This window comes from Atta cephalotes (genome assembly GCF_000143395.1).
Source record: "Atta cephalotes unplaced genomic scaffold scaffold00012, whole genome shotgun sequence".
In the NCBI taxonomy this organism is placed as follows: domain Eukaryota; kingdom Metazoa; phylum Arthropoda; class Insecta; order Hymenoptera; family Formicidae; genus Atta; species Atta cephalotes.
Window position 1 is genome coordinate 5103136 of NW_012130076.1, and position 15032 is coordinate 5118167.

At 36.5% G+C, this 15032-nt stretch overlaps 1 protein-coding gene across 1 annotated transcript in view; it reads right to left on the minus strand.

The window, feature by feature from the left end:
* Positions 1 to 11587, minus strand: part of LOC105617277 (ankyrin repeat and BTB/POZ domain-containing protein BTBD11) — a 33916-nt gene extending 22329 nt beyond the window's left edge. The window contains exon 1 of the mRNA XM_012198843.1: positions 11379 to 11587. Coding sequence (XP_012054233.1) covers positions 11379 to 11587 — 209 coding nt within the window. The remainder of the gene's footprint in view (positions 1 to 11378) is intronic.
* Positions 11588 to 15032: the final 3445 nt, after the last annotated feature.

Here is a 15032-nt window from a genome sequence, read left to right on the forward strand (position 1 = left end):
TAGTATATATTATATATATATATATATATATATATATATATATATATATATATGTATATATCTATTTGTCTAATTTAATATATTTTAGTAAAAAAAAAAACGATTAGACGTTTATCAATAAATTAATCTTAATCAATCTCTTTTATCAGTTATAAATCAAATTTAGACCGACAGAAATATAATTAATCAATAGAAATAATACTAATAAAAATAATACTTTTCGGTCAAAGTAGATGATAATGCTTTTTTATTAGCATGTGTGACTTCAAATGGTAAATAAAGCCATCCAATCGCGGAAACGGCATGAGGTACGGCGAAGGAATTTTGATTCGCCGAAAGGCAGATCTATTTTTTCTTCCTTCATCAAGCGGAATGACAAGCGAGCGTGCATGCGTGAATTTACCCTCTCAGTCGCCACTGCTGCACGAAACTCCAATCCGCCTTGAACCCGCTCGTGTCCCCCGGCAAGGACCAATAGTCTTCCAACTGGCTCTCGTCCTCCTCTATCCTGAGTACATCTTCCCTGCTGGGGCTGACGTTCACCACGATCTCGTGCGCGGCCTTGGGATCGCTGTTCTCCATCACGGAATCTCGATGTCGTCCGGCATCCTCTTCCCACTCGTTATCCAACGCGTCTCGTGGACGAGCCTCTGTCTCATCGTTCCGTGATCGCAATGCAAGGGATATGCAAGTCTCAGGATCCTTCTTGCATCTTGATGTCACCTGCGCGCACGCTTCCGGTAATGGCAGTGGAGGCGGAGGTGGAGCTGGTGGTTGCTGCTGCCTCACTTTGTCTTCTTTCTGTCTCGGATTTGAATCGCCAAAATAGATGACCGTTTTATGATTTATATCCTTTCTCATTTTCCCGATGTCGTTGTTAGGCGTCCATGGTTTTGGACTATCGTTTACGCCGCCGCCGCCACGACGACTTCGGTCTTCCAAGGTCGCGCATCTCTCGTAATCGTCGTACCTTGCGATTTCTCGCCATTCTTCTCGCGCCGGAGGCTTCGGTAAGAAAGGTACGGCCCGCCGTAGAATAAAATTTGTGCCTTCATGGCCAATCTGCTGCTGAACTTCGACGCCGTTGGCGCTCATCTTGTAGCCTTTCAACTCGCGGCACAACACGCACCTGCAATCGTCGGTGCACTGAGCTCGTCTCGTGGACGGCATGTTATTCACAGCGGGTCATTCTAGGACATACGATCTCTAATCAGCTTTGGCAATGCAGAATCTTTGCTTATCTATATCGCAAATGCGAAAAATGTGAAAGCGTGACCAAAGAACCCGGTTTCCGTCGATAGTATCGCCGAACTAATTCCCAATTTAATTGTATATGTTTCACTGTTCACACACACAATCGCGCCTTATTATTCACATTGTTATTCAAAATAGTAAGTTCGCGTTTTTTTTTATTCGTAATGTTTACAAATGCAGCAGGCATTTTTTAAAACGCGAGCTCAGCTCGTTCGTGTTTTGTATTGTAGATTGTAGAATATATCACTGATTGCGATTTCGCTGTAGCCTGAATTTTTGTCTATCACGATTACTTTTATTTCACCCAACTAGCTCTCGCGAGCGAATCGTCATCATAATTTTTCCTCGTGAGATCGTAAGATGTTGGTTTCATGTCCTGCCACGATAACGTTCATTGCTCCAGTTTTAAAACTTTCCGCGTTTTACGCGGAGATTCACACTGCGACATTTCCTCGCTGATTCATTGAAAATAATCTCTTCTCGATCCAGCGATAAAGATGTCTCATCAATCGAGGGAGTCATCGAGTTTTAATTGAATTTATTAACAATCAATCACTATACGACAGCACACGGAAGTTTCGATTCGCCTGCAATTATTTTTAATAACGCATCACGGGAACGTGACAAAAACTCGAGGATTATCACGGATTAATACTGGCGGTTGCCCATATAAATAGAAGAAATTGTACCCCGGTGAACGGACCGTATAATTATGACATTACTCTTTATCGGTGCATTAGCGCGGTCATACCGCACTCAATGTAAACACGCGACTGAGACGACGATGTGTCTACGGCTTCCTGTGCATCGGCACAGGTGAAACGCGTTTCTCTCGCGTGTGCGCTTCCCTCGCGGTGCACCACAGGAGTCGGGGAAATGAAGAGATATCCGTATCACTTTCCTACCTTCACCGTGCGTGTGTGTACGTTCGCGTACGTGTGCGTTCCCCGCCCGCCGCTCTATCTTTTGTTCCGTCGCGCGTAACTATGATATCACGGGAAAAGAAGCTCCGCTACGCCTGTAAAAATATATAATATATACGCGTTCGCGTGCATGCGATACAAATACAGAAATTATCCTCGGAAATGGTCCCCGCACTCGTCATTGTTCCCCGCGAATAATTTCAAGACAGAGACCTGATGGCTCCTCCTCTCGAGTTAACTTAAGTTAAGAATCGATCGATTGTTTCGATCACATACTCCGTCTCACGAAGCGATACTATCTGTATAACTATACGGAACCAATTGTGCAATAGCGTAACGGAATTACGTAACTATATAACGCAGATAACGCTATTAATTGTACAACGCCGGACTTTGTAAAACTGACCGTGCAACTCTCGCGAACGAGTTACGGGCCTCCCCTCGTAATCCGGTCGAAGGCTTTATCACGATATAGCAACGGGAGCTTATCATAGGGAGCACGAGAGCTGGTAGATCGCGACATGCATAAGTCCCGGCGGCCACTTGTAAACTGCTGCCATGCTCTTTTCACTGGCAAGCCGCAGGAAACGGGAGAGCACAAGCGAGTATATGTCTTTACAGAGAGAGAGATAGACAGAGAGAAAGAGACAGCCCCACCATATGTTTCGGGGGAGAACTTCCGGCGACCATCCTACTTCCTACGGCCGTGTACTCAAATCGCATTGCCCCAGTCAACGTCCGTGACGGACTCTGACATCGCTTCTGATACTATGCAATCGCTTTTTTCTGCTGAGACGTGAAGCGTCCAACGTTACGAGTTCAGGATTAAGCAAGTTCGTCAAATTCGCTCGTACTATTATTTATTCATACTCTCTAAACCTGAATCAGTGGATAGTCACTAATTACTCATAGTTGGCACTGATAACCAGCGAAGTTCAACTAAAAAAGGAAGAATGTTTGAGCATTATATAACTAAAGTACTAATATCTGCATATTAATTTCAATTTTTCGATACGATTTCGATTTTTCGATTTTATTCATTGAGTTTAAGCACTAAAACAAGGTTAATTAGATAATAAAGATTATCACATAATAAAGATTAGTTAGGTTAGGGATCTCACATTTAATTTACTGATTACCAGTGGCATACTTGACACTGATGTCAGTGATTATTCATTCAGATTTAGAGAGATTTATATTATATTTAACATACGTGAATTTTAGACTTAATTCGTAAATTTTAGTTGTCAATGTTCATGATGATATTTTCTTTTTTTGTTAATTGATAATTAACTGTTAATTTTCGTTGTTACTGTGTAAATAAACTGTCAACAAACCAGATCAGAAAATCCATTCTTTCTAAAGTTCTTCATCGAACTTGCAATAATATTGTTAAAAACAAGATAATCAATAGACTCTAAAGAAAAATCTAAAAAATAAAATGCCAATTTGAGCCAACACTTATTCGTGTGTATTTTATATCATTTATTCAAAGTGAATATTATAACGTATATATTTTGAAAGATTCTCTTCAGTACAAAGAAATTTGCTTAGCCTATTAATTATAAAATTACATAATGATAGCGCAGTACGAGTATAAACTAACGTATAAAATATGAAAGAATCTGTGGTATTCGAGTTAATCTTGGTCATCAAATTATTAAGTTTAATGACTGTCAAGATTGAACTATTTCTATAAAGTATGTTGTACATGTTCCATTAGACTGTTCCATTTAATGAAACAAATTAAGAATTATTAAACACGACATAACTCTGTTTGGTAGACGAATGTAAAATGAATGTAAAATGAATGATAATATTGTTAAATGCTAAAAATATTTATTTTTTCCTTCTAGATCTTTTTATTAATTTCTTCCCTCTTAGAAAAATTTTAATCGCGATATATCTACATCTCAAGATTGATAATCAACGTAGACAGCTAGATAGAAGAAATTACTATATAAATTTAATAATCTTCCTACTTATAAAACAATTCGGTTCTTCAGATAGCGTAATGACAGTATAAAGGATGTCGTGTTTTGATACTATCTCATGCTTGCGATTTTATACGGTACTGTAACCTTTTGTATCGCGCGCGAAATCTGTCCACACGATCGGCAGAGAAGGTCGACCGTGAGTACCCCCGTGCCGTTGTTGATTCCTTCCGGTACTTTTATTGCGGCGCGTATTGAGGAAGATTCCCAGGAGGTATTCCTAGTAGTAATTAAACGTGTACAGTTGGAACACGGGGTGTTCCAACGCGGAAAACAGGAAGCGAAGTGGGTCAGCGTTAAAATCGTCGCCATTACAATTATACAGCAACACTCGTCTCACTCGTCTCCGACTGTGCGTGCGTTGAGTATGCGTTGCGGAATTATTTCCGCGTGGATTATTATTATTATAGCGCGTATGAAGACTATCCTGGCTTTGATGCAACCAGCGCCTCGTGTCGGGCAATTATGAATACTTATGAGGCAATTTGCGCGTTGAAATTGATAATGCGAATGGTAAATTGAATCTAATGCATGGTGGCCGAGCGCGGATGATTTCTCTCGGAATAGTGCGATCAATGAGCCTGAAATCGTCAGTTTTTCACTAATTTGAAACATTAATCTGGAAATATTAATAATCGTGTAAATCTTTCATTTCAAGAATATTTGTGTGAAATTAATTTTTTTTATCGTTTTCCCAATATTCCTTTAAAATCGCGCACAATATTCCTTTAAAACCGCGCATAATAAACAAAAATTGTTCAATTATATTGTATTATATTAAAAAATATGATATCTTTGAATTTTTGATCAAAAATGTTTTCTTTTAAAAGAAATTTCTTCCAGATATGTTTACATATGTCATGGCGTCCATTTTCTTCAGTTTACATTTATTTCTCATTAGCATAGATTATATTTAAAGGCTTTAATAGAAATCATGTTACAACGAAAATTATCGACCGCCTTTGCATTATCATAAACTAACACGAAAGCATACAGTCCTACAATCCAGATAAACCGGTATCGTTATCGCGTTGAAAATCTATCTATCAAAGTCGACTTCATTGCACGAGGAATCATTAAAATCCAGACCATAAAAACAGCGATAATAACAGAGTTTCTAAAAAAAGTGCAAGATATAACTAAACGTCTGCTTAGAATTTACATGATGATTGCGAAAACAGACTTTATGAAAAAACATGAACGAGAGTTTGAATAATTCACACAGTTTCTACTGACCAAAAGGTATACATTCCTACGAAAGAAAGAAAAAAAGAGAGGGTGGGGGAGACTGAAAAATCGAAGCTGGTCATATATAGGTATGTATATAAAAAAGTTTGCTGAATGAATACTTTTAAGAATGGCCAAATCTGCAACATGTGTCTCTAACAGACAAACCGCAGGAGGAAGAGTTCAAGGCAGACAGAAGACATATTGTCCGTGTTCACGGGGCGAAACTCCGGTGTCAAGGGCGCTCCTACGAAGGATATTAAATTATTTACCGAAGCGTGTCTGCGTACCGAATGTCCGCCGAATATTCTCTCGAAGAACGTCTCTGTCTGTGTTCATCGCCGTTCATCGACGTTCGCCATCGAACATAACATCGGCCATTCTTATTCGCGGGTAAGAAGGACGGGAATTACGGCCTCTCTAGAATGTGCACGCCGCGTGTTCGCCAGCGCTATAATTTTCCCGTAAACGTTTTTCCCCATGCGAAAGTGGCGTACATACGTACATACATTATACCTACATACGAAGCGTACCAGGCGGAAGTTCTGTAACGCCGCGCCGACTCTGTGCGTTTTCGATCCGCCTGCAACGATGATATGTATGCGGAAAGAGATGCGAGCGAAAAAAAAAATGGCGCGTCGAATGACGTTACGTTTTTCGAGGGTGTAGTATCTCCATTTTGCCTCGAAAGGGTTAAACCGCTCGTGCGGTTAATTATTCACCTAAGAGGTATATCCGACTCGGCGGCAATCGATCGGTATCGAAATGTAATAGCATGTCTGGAGGGAGGATGGGAGGGAAGAGGGAGATTTTAATAATCGCTGGTTCTCGGATGCCTCGCGTAGGGCGTAGCTAATAATAAGCTGGTATAGGAAGCCCGCCGTGCTTGACGACTAACGGTTCTCGCGAATGGGAGTGAACGCGCGAGAAATTAAGGGAAATTCCTCAAAATTGAGATCCTCTCTGCTCTACCATTTGCATGTATTCGGATTTCTTCCATCACGCGCAGCATTATACTACAAAAAATATAATATACACGTATATGTATACAGCAGGATGATAACGGAAGATGTTATTGCAGTAAATCTTCATCATCCATCTGGCAGTGAATTATTTTCAAAGAAATAACAGAAACCTACAAAAGTTAGCAGATAATTCTCTCCAAAAGTAAAAGAATTTCTGCTTCTCTTGTTTCTCTCTTTCAATCACTATCTTACAGATCAATGTTTTTCAACTTTTTTTTATTTACATACAAAGAAACACTGGATTTCTGGTGGAAAATGAACGATCCAAATTTCTGGTTTAATCTATTAGATTTCTATTTAAATATACTAAATGTTGGTCATTTCAACTAGAATTTTAATAGATTTAATCAGAAATCTTGTAGATCTATGGTATATAATTAGAATTCTGAATTGTTTATTTTCCACCAAAATTCCAGTTAATTCAAATATCTTTTTCTATGCAATATATTAAATAACGAATCAAATTTTTCGAGGTACATCATTAGATGTAGCACACATTTTAGCATTCAATATAGATTTTTTTTTTTATTATACATCATTAACAAGACATTCAGGAATAAAAAGTAAAATTCTAATATGAATAATAAGTGGCTCAATAAAAACAAATTAATAATAATAAAGCAGAAGGGCTACGACGTAAACAACAACTTTTAATAATAAGATTGGAAACAAGATCGTTTATGTTAAATACATTACTTTAAATACGTCACTACGGTTTGAATGTTAAGATGTTGAATTATTATATATATTCATATAAATGAATTAATTTCAAATAATTGTGTTATGATATGATTGTTGGACTTTCAACGCAATCAATCTGAAATATTAAATAAGTTTATTACAGATTTTTTAAGATTAAATTTGAGAAATTTGGGGAGATTATTAATATTTCAGATTGATTGCGTTGAAAGTCCGATAACCATATCGGCACGCAATTATCATTTCTGAAATTAATTCATTTACATAAATATATATAATAGTTCAACATCTTAACATTCAGACCATAGTGGCGTATTTAAAGTAATAACTTTTAAATTTATCGATAATTCGATAATAAACAGTACAAACATATGTTTCGACACCAATCGGGTCATTATTAATGTAAAAATAAAAATAGAATTTGAAATTATGGCATTATTTAGCGATTATGAGTAAAATATTACAATAACAGCCTATGAAGTTATTAGAAAATTTAAAATAATTTACTGTGTCTCGATAATCCATGGCCTACCCCTGCTGCAAAGATGGTACATCGTTAAATTAATATTAGTTATCACTTTTGTGAGTTAATTATACACCTTGGCCAGTAGAAATTATTCGTAATAAGTTCTTGATAAATGTGAGTTAAAATTAAAATTTTGTTCAAATTCAATAGTGTCAAATAATAAAATGAAAACTCAGTCAATTTTCCAGCAGTCAACAAAATAAATTTCATAATTAGGCTAAAATGTGATAGAATTTTGAGACACAAAATGTATTTGATCAATATTGACGTTATGAAAAATGTATAAAAAAATTATAAATATTAAAAAACATAAATATTAAAGGAAATATTAAAAAAACAATAAAATTCTATAATTTTTATTTTATTAACGCAATTTTATTAATTATATAATGTAGATAATATCCATTATTTTTAAAATATTTTTTATTTCGTGCCTTACTCGCTTATTTTTAATAGCGCTTCCCGCTGAGAAAACTGGTACAATTATGGGTAAATCGATTTAATCGATTAAAATAAATAATTTAATCCCTTCAAGTTTTTATAAGATAACAACAAAGAATGCGTAATTAAAAGGATTAAATTATTTGTTAATACTGAAAATTACTGTAAATTGATTTGCATTCAATTGTACTCAGTGTGCACCAGTGTTGCATTAATTTTTCCAATGAAAAATGTTATAAATTTTTTGCTCCTTTTTTTAATTTTCTAATTTTCGCGGAATATTAAAAAAATTATTTGCTGCACATATTATAGTATGCGGCAACATATCGATTGAAAAAAACTTAATCGATATAGATCAATAAAAATATAAAATAAAAGCGAAGCTTTGTTTATTAATTTGATTCTATTTATATACCTTACTTCTACCTTTCTTTCCGGTCATAATCATTAGCGTTAGCAGTAACTTGTGTACAATCCTATGCGTGCAAAGATAATGAATACGTCTCGTCCCTGACGTCTCTCCCGACAGTCCCGACAATCCCCTGTTAGTAAAAGCTAGTTGAGATTGACGCTATACAACGGAAGAAAGAAGGAAGGCGAAGTAAGGCGGAAAGAGTCATTAACCCAAATATCTGCTGCAGATTTACCTCGAATCAGTATTTTCCCTCATGCGCATTCTTAATCGCGCGACGAGCAATAGCTCGTCGCGTCATCGCGTTCCCAGATAACACTGTTTTTCCCGTGAGTTTCCGACTTTCGGATAACTAATTAAAAGCGAGTTCTCCGAGCTCTCCCTTCGCACGATCGCGATCGCGCGCGCACGCCTATAATGGCAGGCTAATTTCTATTTCATCCTAATTCGCCGTCACGCCGAGAAAATGAATCGGACGATTGAACGTTAAATATAACGAGATACGGGGTGAGAGTAAAAGTTTCTGCTAACGAGCGTGGGATGAGCGGCGCACAATAGCGGCGTACAATAGCGGCGCACAATACTATGGTCACCAACACAGTCGAAGATTCTGGAGAATGCACGAAATGCATATCCAGTGTACCGCAAAATACCGGATATTCGGATGCGTTGCAGTTCGGTATCCGTGTATCCGAATGCTTTCTCGCGACGCATCTAGTCGACAAAGAAAAGAATAGGGCCATGTCTCATTGCGGTGTAAAGCCGCGTGGTATTATTATACAAGTACATTTGTCGTATGACAAATTTTTTTTCTAAATTTTTTTTCTATTGATTGACTGTAGGATAAAAAGATTCAAAAATTTGTCTGTCCTGCAGTTAATTAACATACAACAAATGTAATGTTAGCGTAAAAAAAAATGCAAAAGGGAAGATGAAGGCGGAGATGCTTTATATACGAGAGCGGTACGAAAGCTCTCTTAAATTTATCAAACGTCTTATCTGTATGCCGAGCAGATTTCTGAAGCCCCATGATCGGGGTGCCGAAAGTGATGTCGATGAAAAAATAACAGAGAGAAAGAGAGAGAGACAAGCTATGTCATACGGACGTCGGATCCCCCGAGATCGGATCAGCTGTAATTACGTGTCTCGTAAATTTTAACGATCCTCGATCCCGGCATGGTCGATTCGATACGCAAAAAAGTGGGCGTTGTAATTGACAATGTGCGATGTTCTACAATCAAATTTATGAGTTTATTGCTGAGCGCAAAATAAGGTTTAGCGTGAGTATGTGTTCAAATGCGCAGATATTGGTTCTTAAAGTAGTTATTGATTCGTATAACAATTATCGTCAATCGAATTCCAGATGAGCAAAAATGAGTACGCGGAAAAAACAATTTTTAAGTATCTAAAATTAAAATTTAAGTAGATACAGATCTGAAATAATTTTGTTAAATCATTAAAATAATTATGTAGAAAACTCAAGCATGATGAGCAAAAGTTTGGATGTTCTAGCAATAAGCTAATTTAAATATCTTACCATTATTTCGACAATCTAATAAAATTATTCAGATTTGTGTCTAGTTAAATTTTTAGATACTTTAACAAAACCATTTTTTCCTTATACCAACGATTAACTCGATATTATTAAAATATATCAACAGATTTTTATGATAAATCTGCCGCGATTATCGTTACTCGACTCAATCGCGAGTTTATTTAAGCTCCTTGCAATTAATATAAATATATGTAAAATAATCTCATATATATAATCACGCAATTATTTTGTATTATATCACGCGCATATATAGTAGCTCTATTAACATATATAAGCATACATGATAAACATGATAAACTATTATTAATCGATTATATTTTTTAGAATAGGAAATTTGATATAAATATATTTTATAGTCAATTTTCCTTGGAAATAGCAACTGAACGTTTGACAAATCAAATACTCTATCGATATTACGTATCAAATATTAAAAATCTATCTTATATACACAAAATGAATATTATGACTAAGAAAGTAAAAAAAAGATTGATCAGTATTTGCGATTTTTTTTCTTTTTGTGATACGTTATCGAAGTGTGTCAGATGAAAGTCCAAGATGAAAGTGGGCTCGGGCAATTGAAGCTACGTTAGGTCTGAGTTTAAATTATATTACAAATGAAACATCGCGTAGCTGACGAACAACAACGCAATATTATGAGACCAAGTATCAACTGACTTCGCTCTTTTGCTTTAACGGTAGAGGCTCACGAACTCACTCAGGAATTCGCACACCATGCAGGTGCGAGGACCCGAAAGGTTAACCGAGACGTCTCTACGCGAGCTCAACGTCCTCGGCTTTGTAGCCTCTGGCTTTTCAACGATTCCTATCGCAGAATCTATTGTGTTTGACGCATTCGTTCCTATTCAAATCTTATGTCTGCGCATTTTACGGTGACAGGACACGACCTAGATAACTAGGAAAAGATTTTTTTTCTTTTTTTCATTCATTGGAAATAATCCGAAGAAAACATTTAACCGAGATGTTTCTTTTGAATTTCATTTACAGTTAGTGCAAGTAATAATTTTTGCAGTTTATTCTATCGTATATTTTATAGTTACAGTCAGTCCCCGTTCTGGGATAATAATAACAACAAGTAACAAATGACAAAAACGATGAACAAAAATGACGCATTGAACGGTATTTAATTTTAATCAGTCGGATGCGCAGTACGATTTCTAGATGATTATTAATCGATCCTTATCACGCGTAGCGGACTGCCGAGCAGGCGACCATTAATTAGATCTTCATTAAGATTGGCATCGATTACTGAGAGCGTTAATGCAGGAGAGCATTGAGCGGCGAAATATAAGAAAAGCGCTTACCTTCGTGGCTTCGGACGGAGTATCTCATGACCCGAATCGGATATGCAGATGCTCAGACTCAATGGACCGCCGTAATGCTCTGAGGGAGTGCTGGCAGTCTGTACGGTCGACTGTTGAGGGCTAGAGATACCACCCCAACCGGAAGAGCTGCCTAAGAAGAGCGGCTGCTGTCCGCAACCTCCGTCCATCGTTGGCCGTTCCAGATTCATAATGTCTCCAAGAGCTAACACTGTCGGAAAACCTGTAAATTATTCCGTGTGTTATACGTCTTGCAATAATCATCATCGTCATCATCATCATCATCATCATTATCATCATCATCATCATCATCATCATCATCATCATCATCATCATCATCATCATCATCATCATCATCATCGTCGTCGTCGTCGTCGTTGTCATCATCATCATCATCATTATCGTTTATCCCTCTTTTACGATTAAAACGAAATCCCGGAAACGAACGAGATGAGTTTTTCACATATCGCGAAATGATAAATTCGTCGGTTACATTTTTTTTATATATCAATATGATTTCCTCAATTTTATCGCGGTATCATTTTAATAGTTCAATTTACTGCTTTATACGCTTTATTTCGTTTCGCATTAACAGATCTCGTTGATCCAACATGTTGAGTTTGAACATAGCTCTATAGAGATATAGATAGATGTGATGAAGAATTCTGTCGTTCAATATTAGTGACAACGAGTAATGTGTCTCGGTACATTTAAGAAGAAAAAATATTGCAATACTCATTTTCAATCGTAACGAATGAAAGGAAATGTTGTACAAACATGTCGCTCGAGATAATGCAGAAAACTTCACACGAGAAATCTAGCTGAGCAGAAATAATCTACGAAAGAAAGTAATTATGCGAAACTTTCTCGAGCGCGAAGGTCATTAACGAGTCAGATAATTGTGGAGGAGTAATTAACGCCGAGATGTTATCACGCTAAGGAAAACAACTGTTTAAGTTTTATTCGTATAAGAAAAGATAAAGGACAAATAAAAACGGCAATAAAAATCATACTTTGTTAATAACTCATTCTTACTATTTAAATATTTTTTTATTCAAAAGAGAAAGATTTTCGAAAAAAAGAGACCAAAGGGAAAGAGAAAGTTGAAAAGAAAAATCGGAAAGTCGATTTCATAACTTGTGAGTCAGAAAATATTAATAGCTTTATAAAAATGTATAATATGAATGGAAAAAAAAAGAGAAGTATATACTTTAGAATTATAACTCGCTTATATTTTTTGCAACGCGTATTTTACGTTGAAATAAAATTGAAATTTTTTTATATACAATTATAGGACTCTAAGTTCTAATATCTTTAATCCGATAGATCGCTTTATATTCCCGAAAATTAGACAATTAGTTTCATACGCGCATTCGTGGAAACGGAGAAAGGAATAGATTATGGAGCGGCGAATGTGCCCCTGAATTTGCAACCAGTTGCGGCAATCCAGGTAAATGGACCGGATAAACGTACCGAGGGAAAAATAACAGCAAAAACTAAATCTCGCGAATGCATTGTCGGACTCGTCGTGGAAAGTGCGATCATCTCTCGTGCGAGAGATGTACCTATCCGCTGGGACCAGCGCAGCGATGAGAAATTCTGTCTCAATACACGTCGTCTCCGAGACTCAGTTCGTACGCGTCGTGCTTGTGCACGTTCGTGTTGCTCGCTTTGACGGACTCTTGTATGCAATTACTCTGCCAGGCTCCCAAAGTGCTTCCTTAAGCGTGCGTTTCAAGATGGGGGGACGACCCAGTACCCCATGACGTGCCTGTCTGCCCGGCTGCTCTTTCGGAGAATTTTTATCGATGTTATATTCTGAATCTCATCACGGTAATAATGCGACAGTCAGAATGACGGGAGTAGTCGTAAAGCTGGTGTTCTTTTTCGTAAAATATCAGTAGTAGAGCTACGTAAATTGTGAGAGAAGAATTGATATTCTTTTTGCTAATGAAGAAAATTCGATAAAAGAAAATCAAAAGCGGTCTTGCTATCGAAGTTTGAAAAAGAAATTGGACGCTAACACTCTCTATTGATTCAACACTGATTCAATTCTATTTTTTTCCGTTGAAAAAGAAAGTAAAAAGTGAGCGAGCCGTTTGTAAGATGTGAAAAACTACCTTTCTATACGTGTACGTTTATAAATTCTAATAAATTGATCACGCTCTTTAGAGCACAGTGAATGGACTCCACGGTTCAATTTCATGATCCTCGGTTCGGTGACTGATTTAATGTACGAGGCACTGAGGTAACTGGTTTAATATAAACGGACACTCCAAAAGTGGCGTTGTGTCCTGAAGTGTATTTAACTGACCTCGACTGGACTCACACACACATCTACCTTTCTAACCGATCGTTCGGATATACGTGCAGGCATACCTTGGAAGGGATGGGTGCGTACACAAATATAAAAGTTGTGCCCGGTGTAAACCTATCATTTGCCAGAAGAAAATCAGGGTCAACCGGTAATCGTTAAGTGATTTTGCAAAAAGAAAACTGGAAGATTCTCGATGTCAAAGATTCCCGGAGAAATATGCTGATTATTTGGAAGGGACATTTTTTTATCAGAAAACCCATCGTTAAAATCTGTTCGCTGCTTCATACAAAGCAGTCATGTAAGTAGCTTATGAAAAAAAGGTTCTATATATAAAATTGTCTTTTCTCATACCATTTTTATTAACTTAATCTCGATAGGATTAAATTACATAGACATATTGCACAATTTTTAATTATGTCATGTTGAAGATAAATTGTAGAAAGACACAAGATTTAAGAGTATCGTTGTAACAAAAATATTTTGTTATTACTCAACCTTTTGTTTTCAATAATGATTAAAATACAACGCACACTGAGAAAAAAATCAAAATATTCAGAAGTAAATGTTACCTATTATATTTTCTTTGATATTTATTCATTTTTTTTTAATTTGATTCATTTTTTTAATTTGATTGTGATACTGTAATATATATGTATATTTCTGTGAAATGTATCTCATTAATTGTAAAATATAAAACAAATTTACTTGTTAGGAATAAAATTTTATTTCGCCATAAGATATTTAAGTAAGATATTTATCTCAATGAAATGAACATCTCAAATAAATTCTTAAGTATCTTTTCTTCAGTGCATGCATACACGTTCGGAAAAGATATCTATTAATTTTTTATTGCGTATTAATCAAGCAAAAATTTGAGATCCGAACGAATCAGGAATGTATACGACACGTCGCCGAGTGTAATGATGCCTTCGAGGCGACACACCTGACAGCTCGGATTCATCTCGATCAAACTACTATGATTATAGATCTTTAAGAGCCAGTTGTGTTAACGTCACGCGGTATTAAGTTCGATTAAATAAATTTTCCTTCGCTATTTAGATTATAAATAAAACTACAATTCATAAAAAGAAACGGAACTGAATTTATGGCAATTTGTTTATGCCGTGTTCTCGCGTGTTCTACCATCGCTTCTATTTGCTAAATCTTTTCGCACACAACTCTATCGTATAACTTATAAAGTATCAATCCTTAAAACGTGCACGCGTGTGTGTGTGTGTGTGTGTGTGTGTGTGTGTGTGTGTGTGTGTGTGTGTGTGTAGTAAGTTAAAAGTAAAAAGTAAAAGTAAAGTAAATTACTA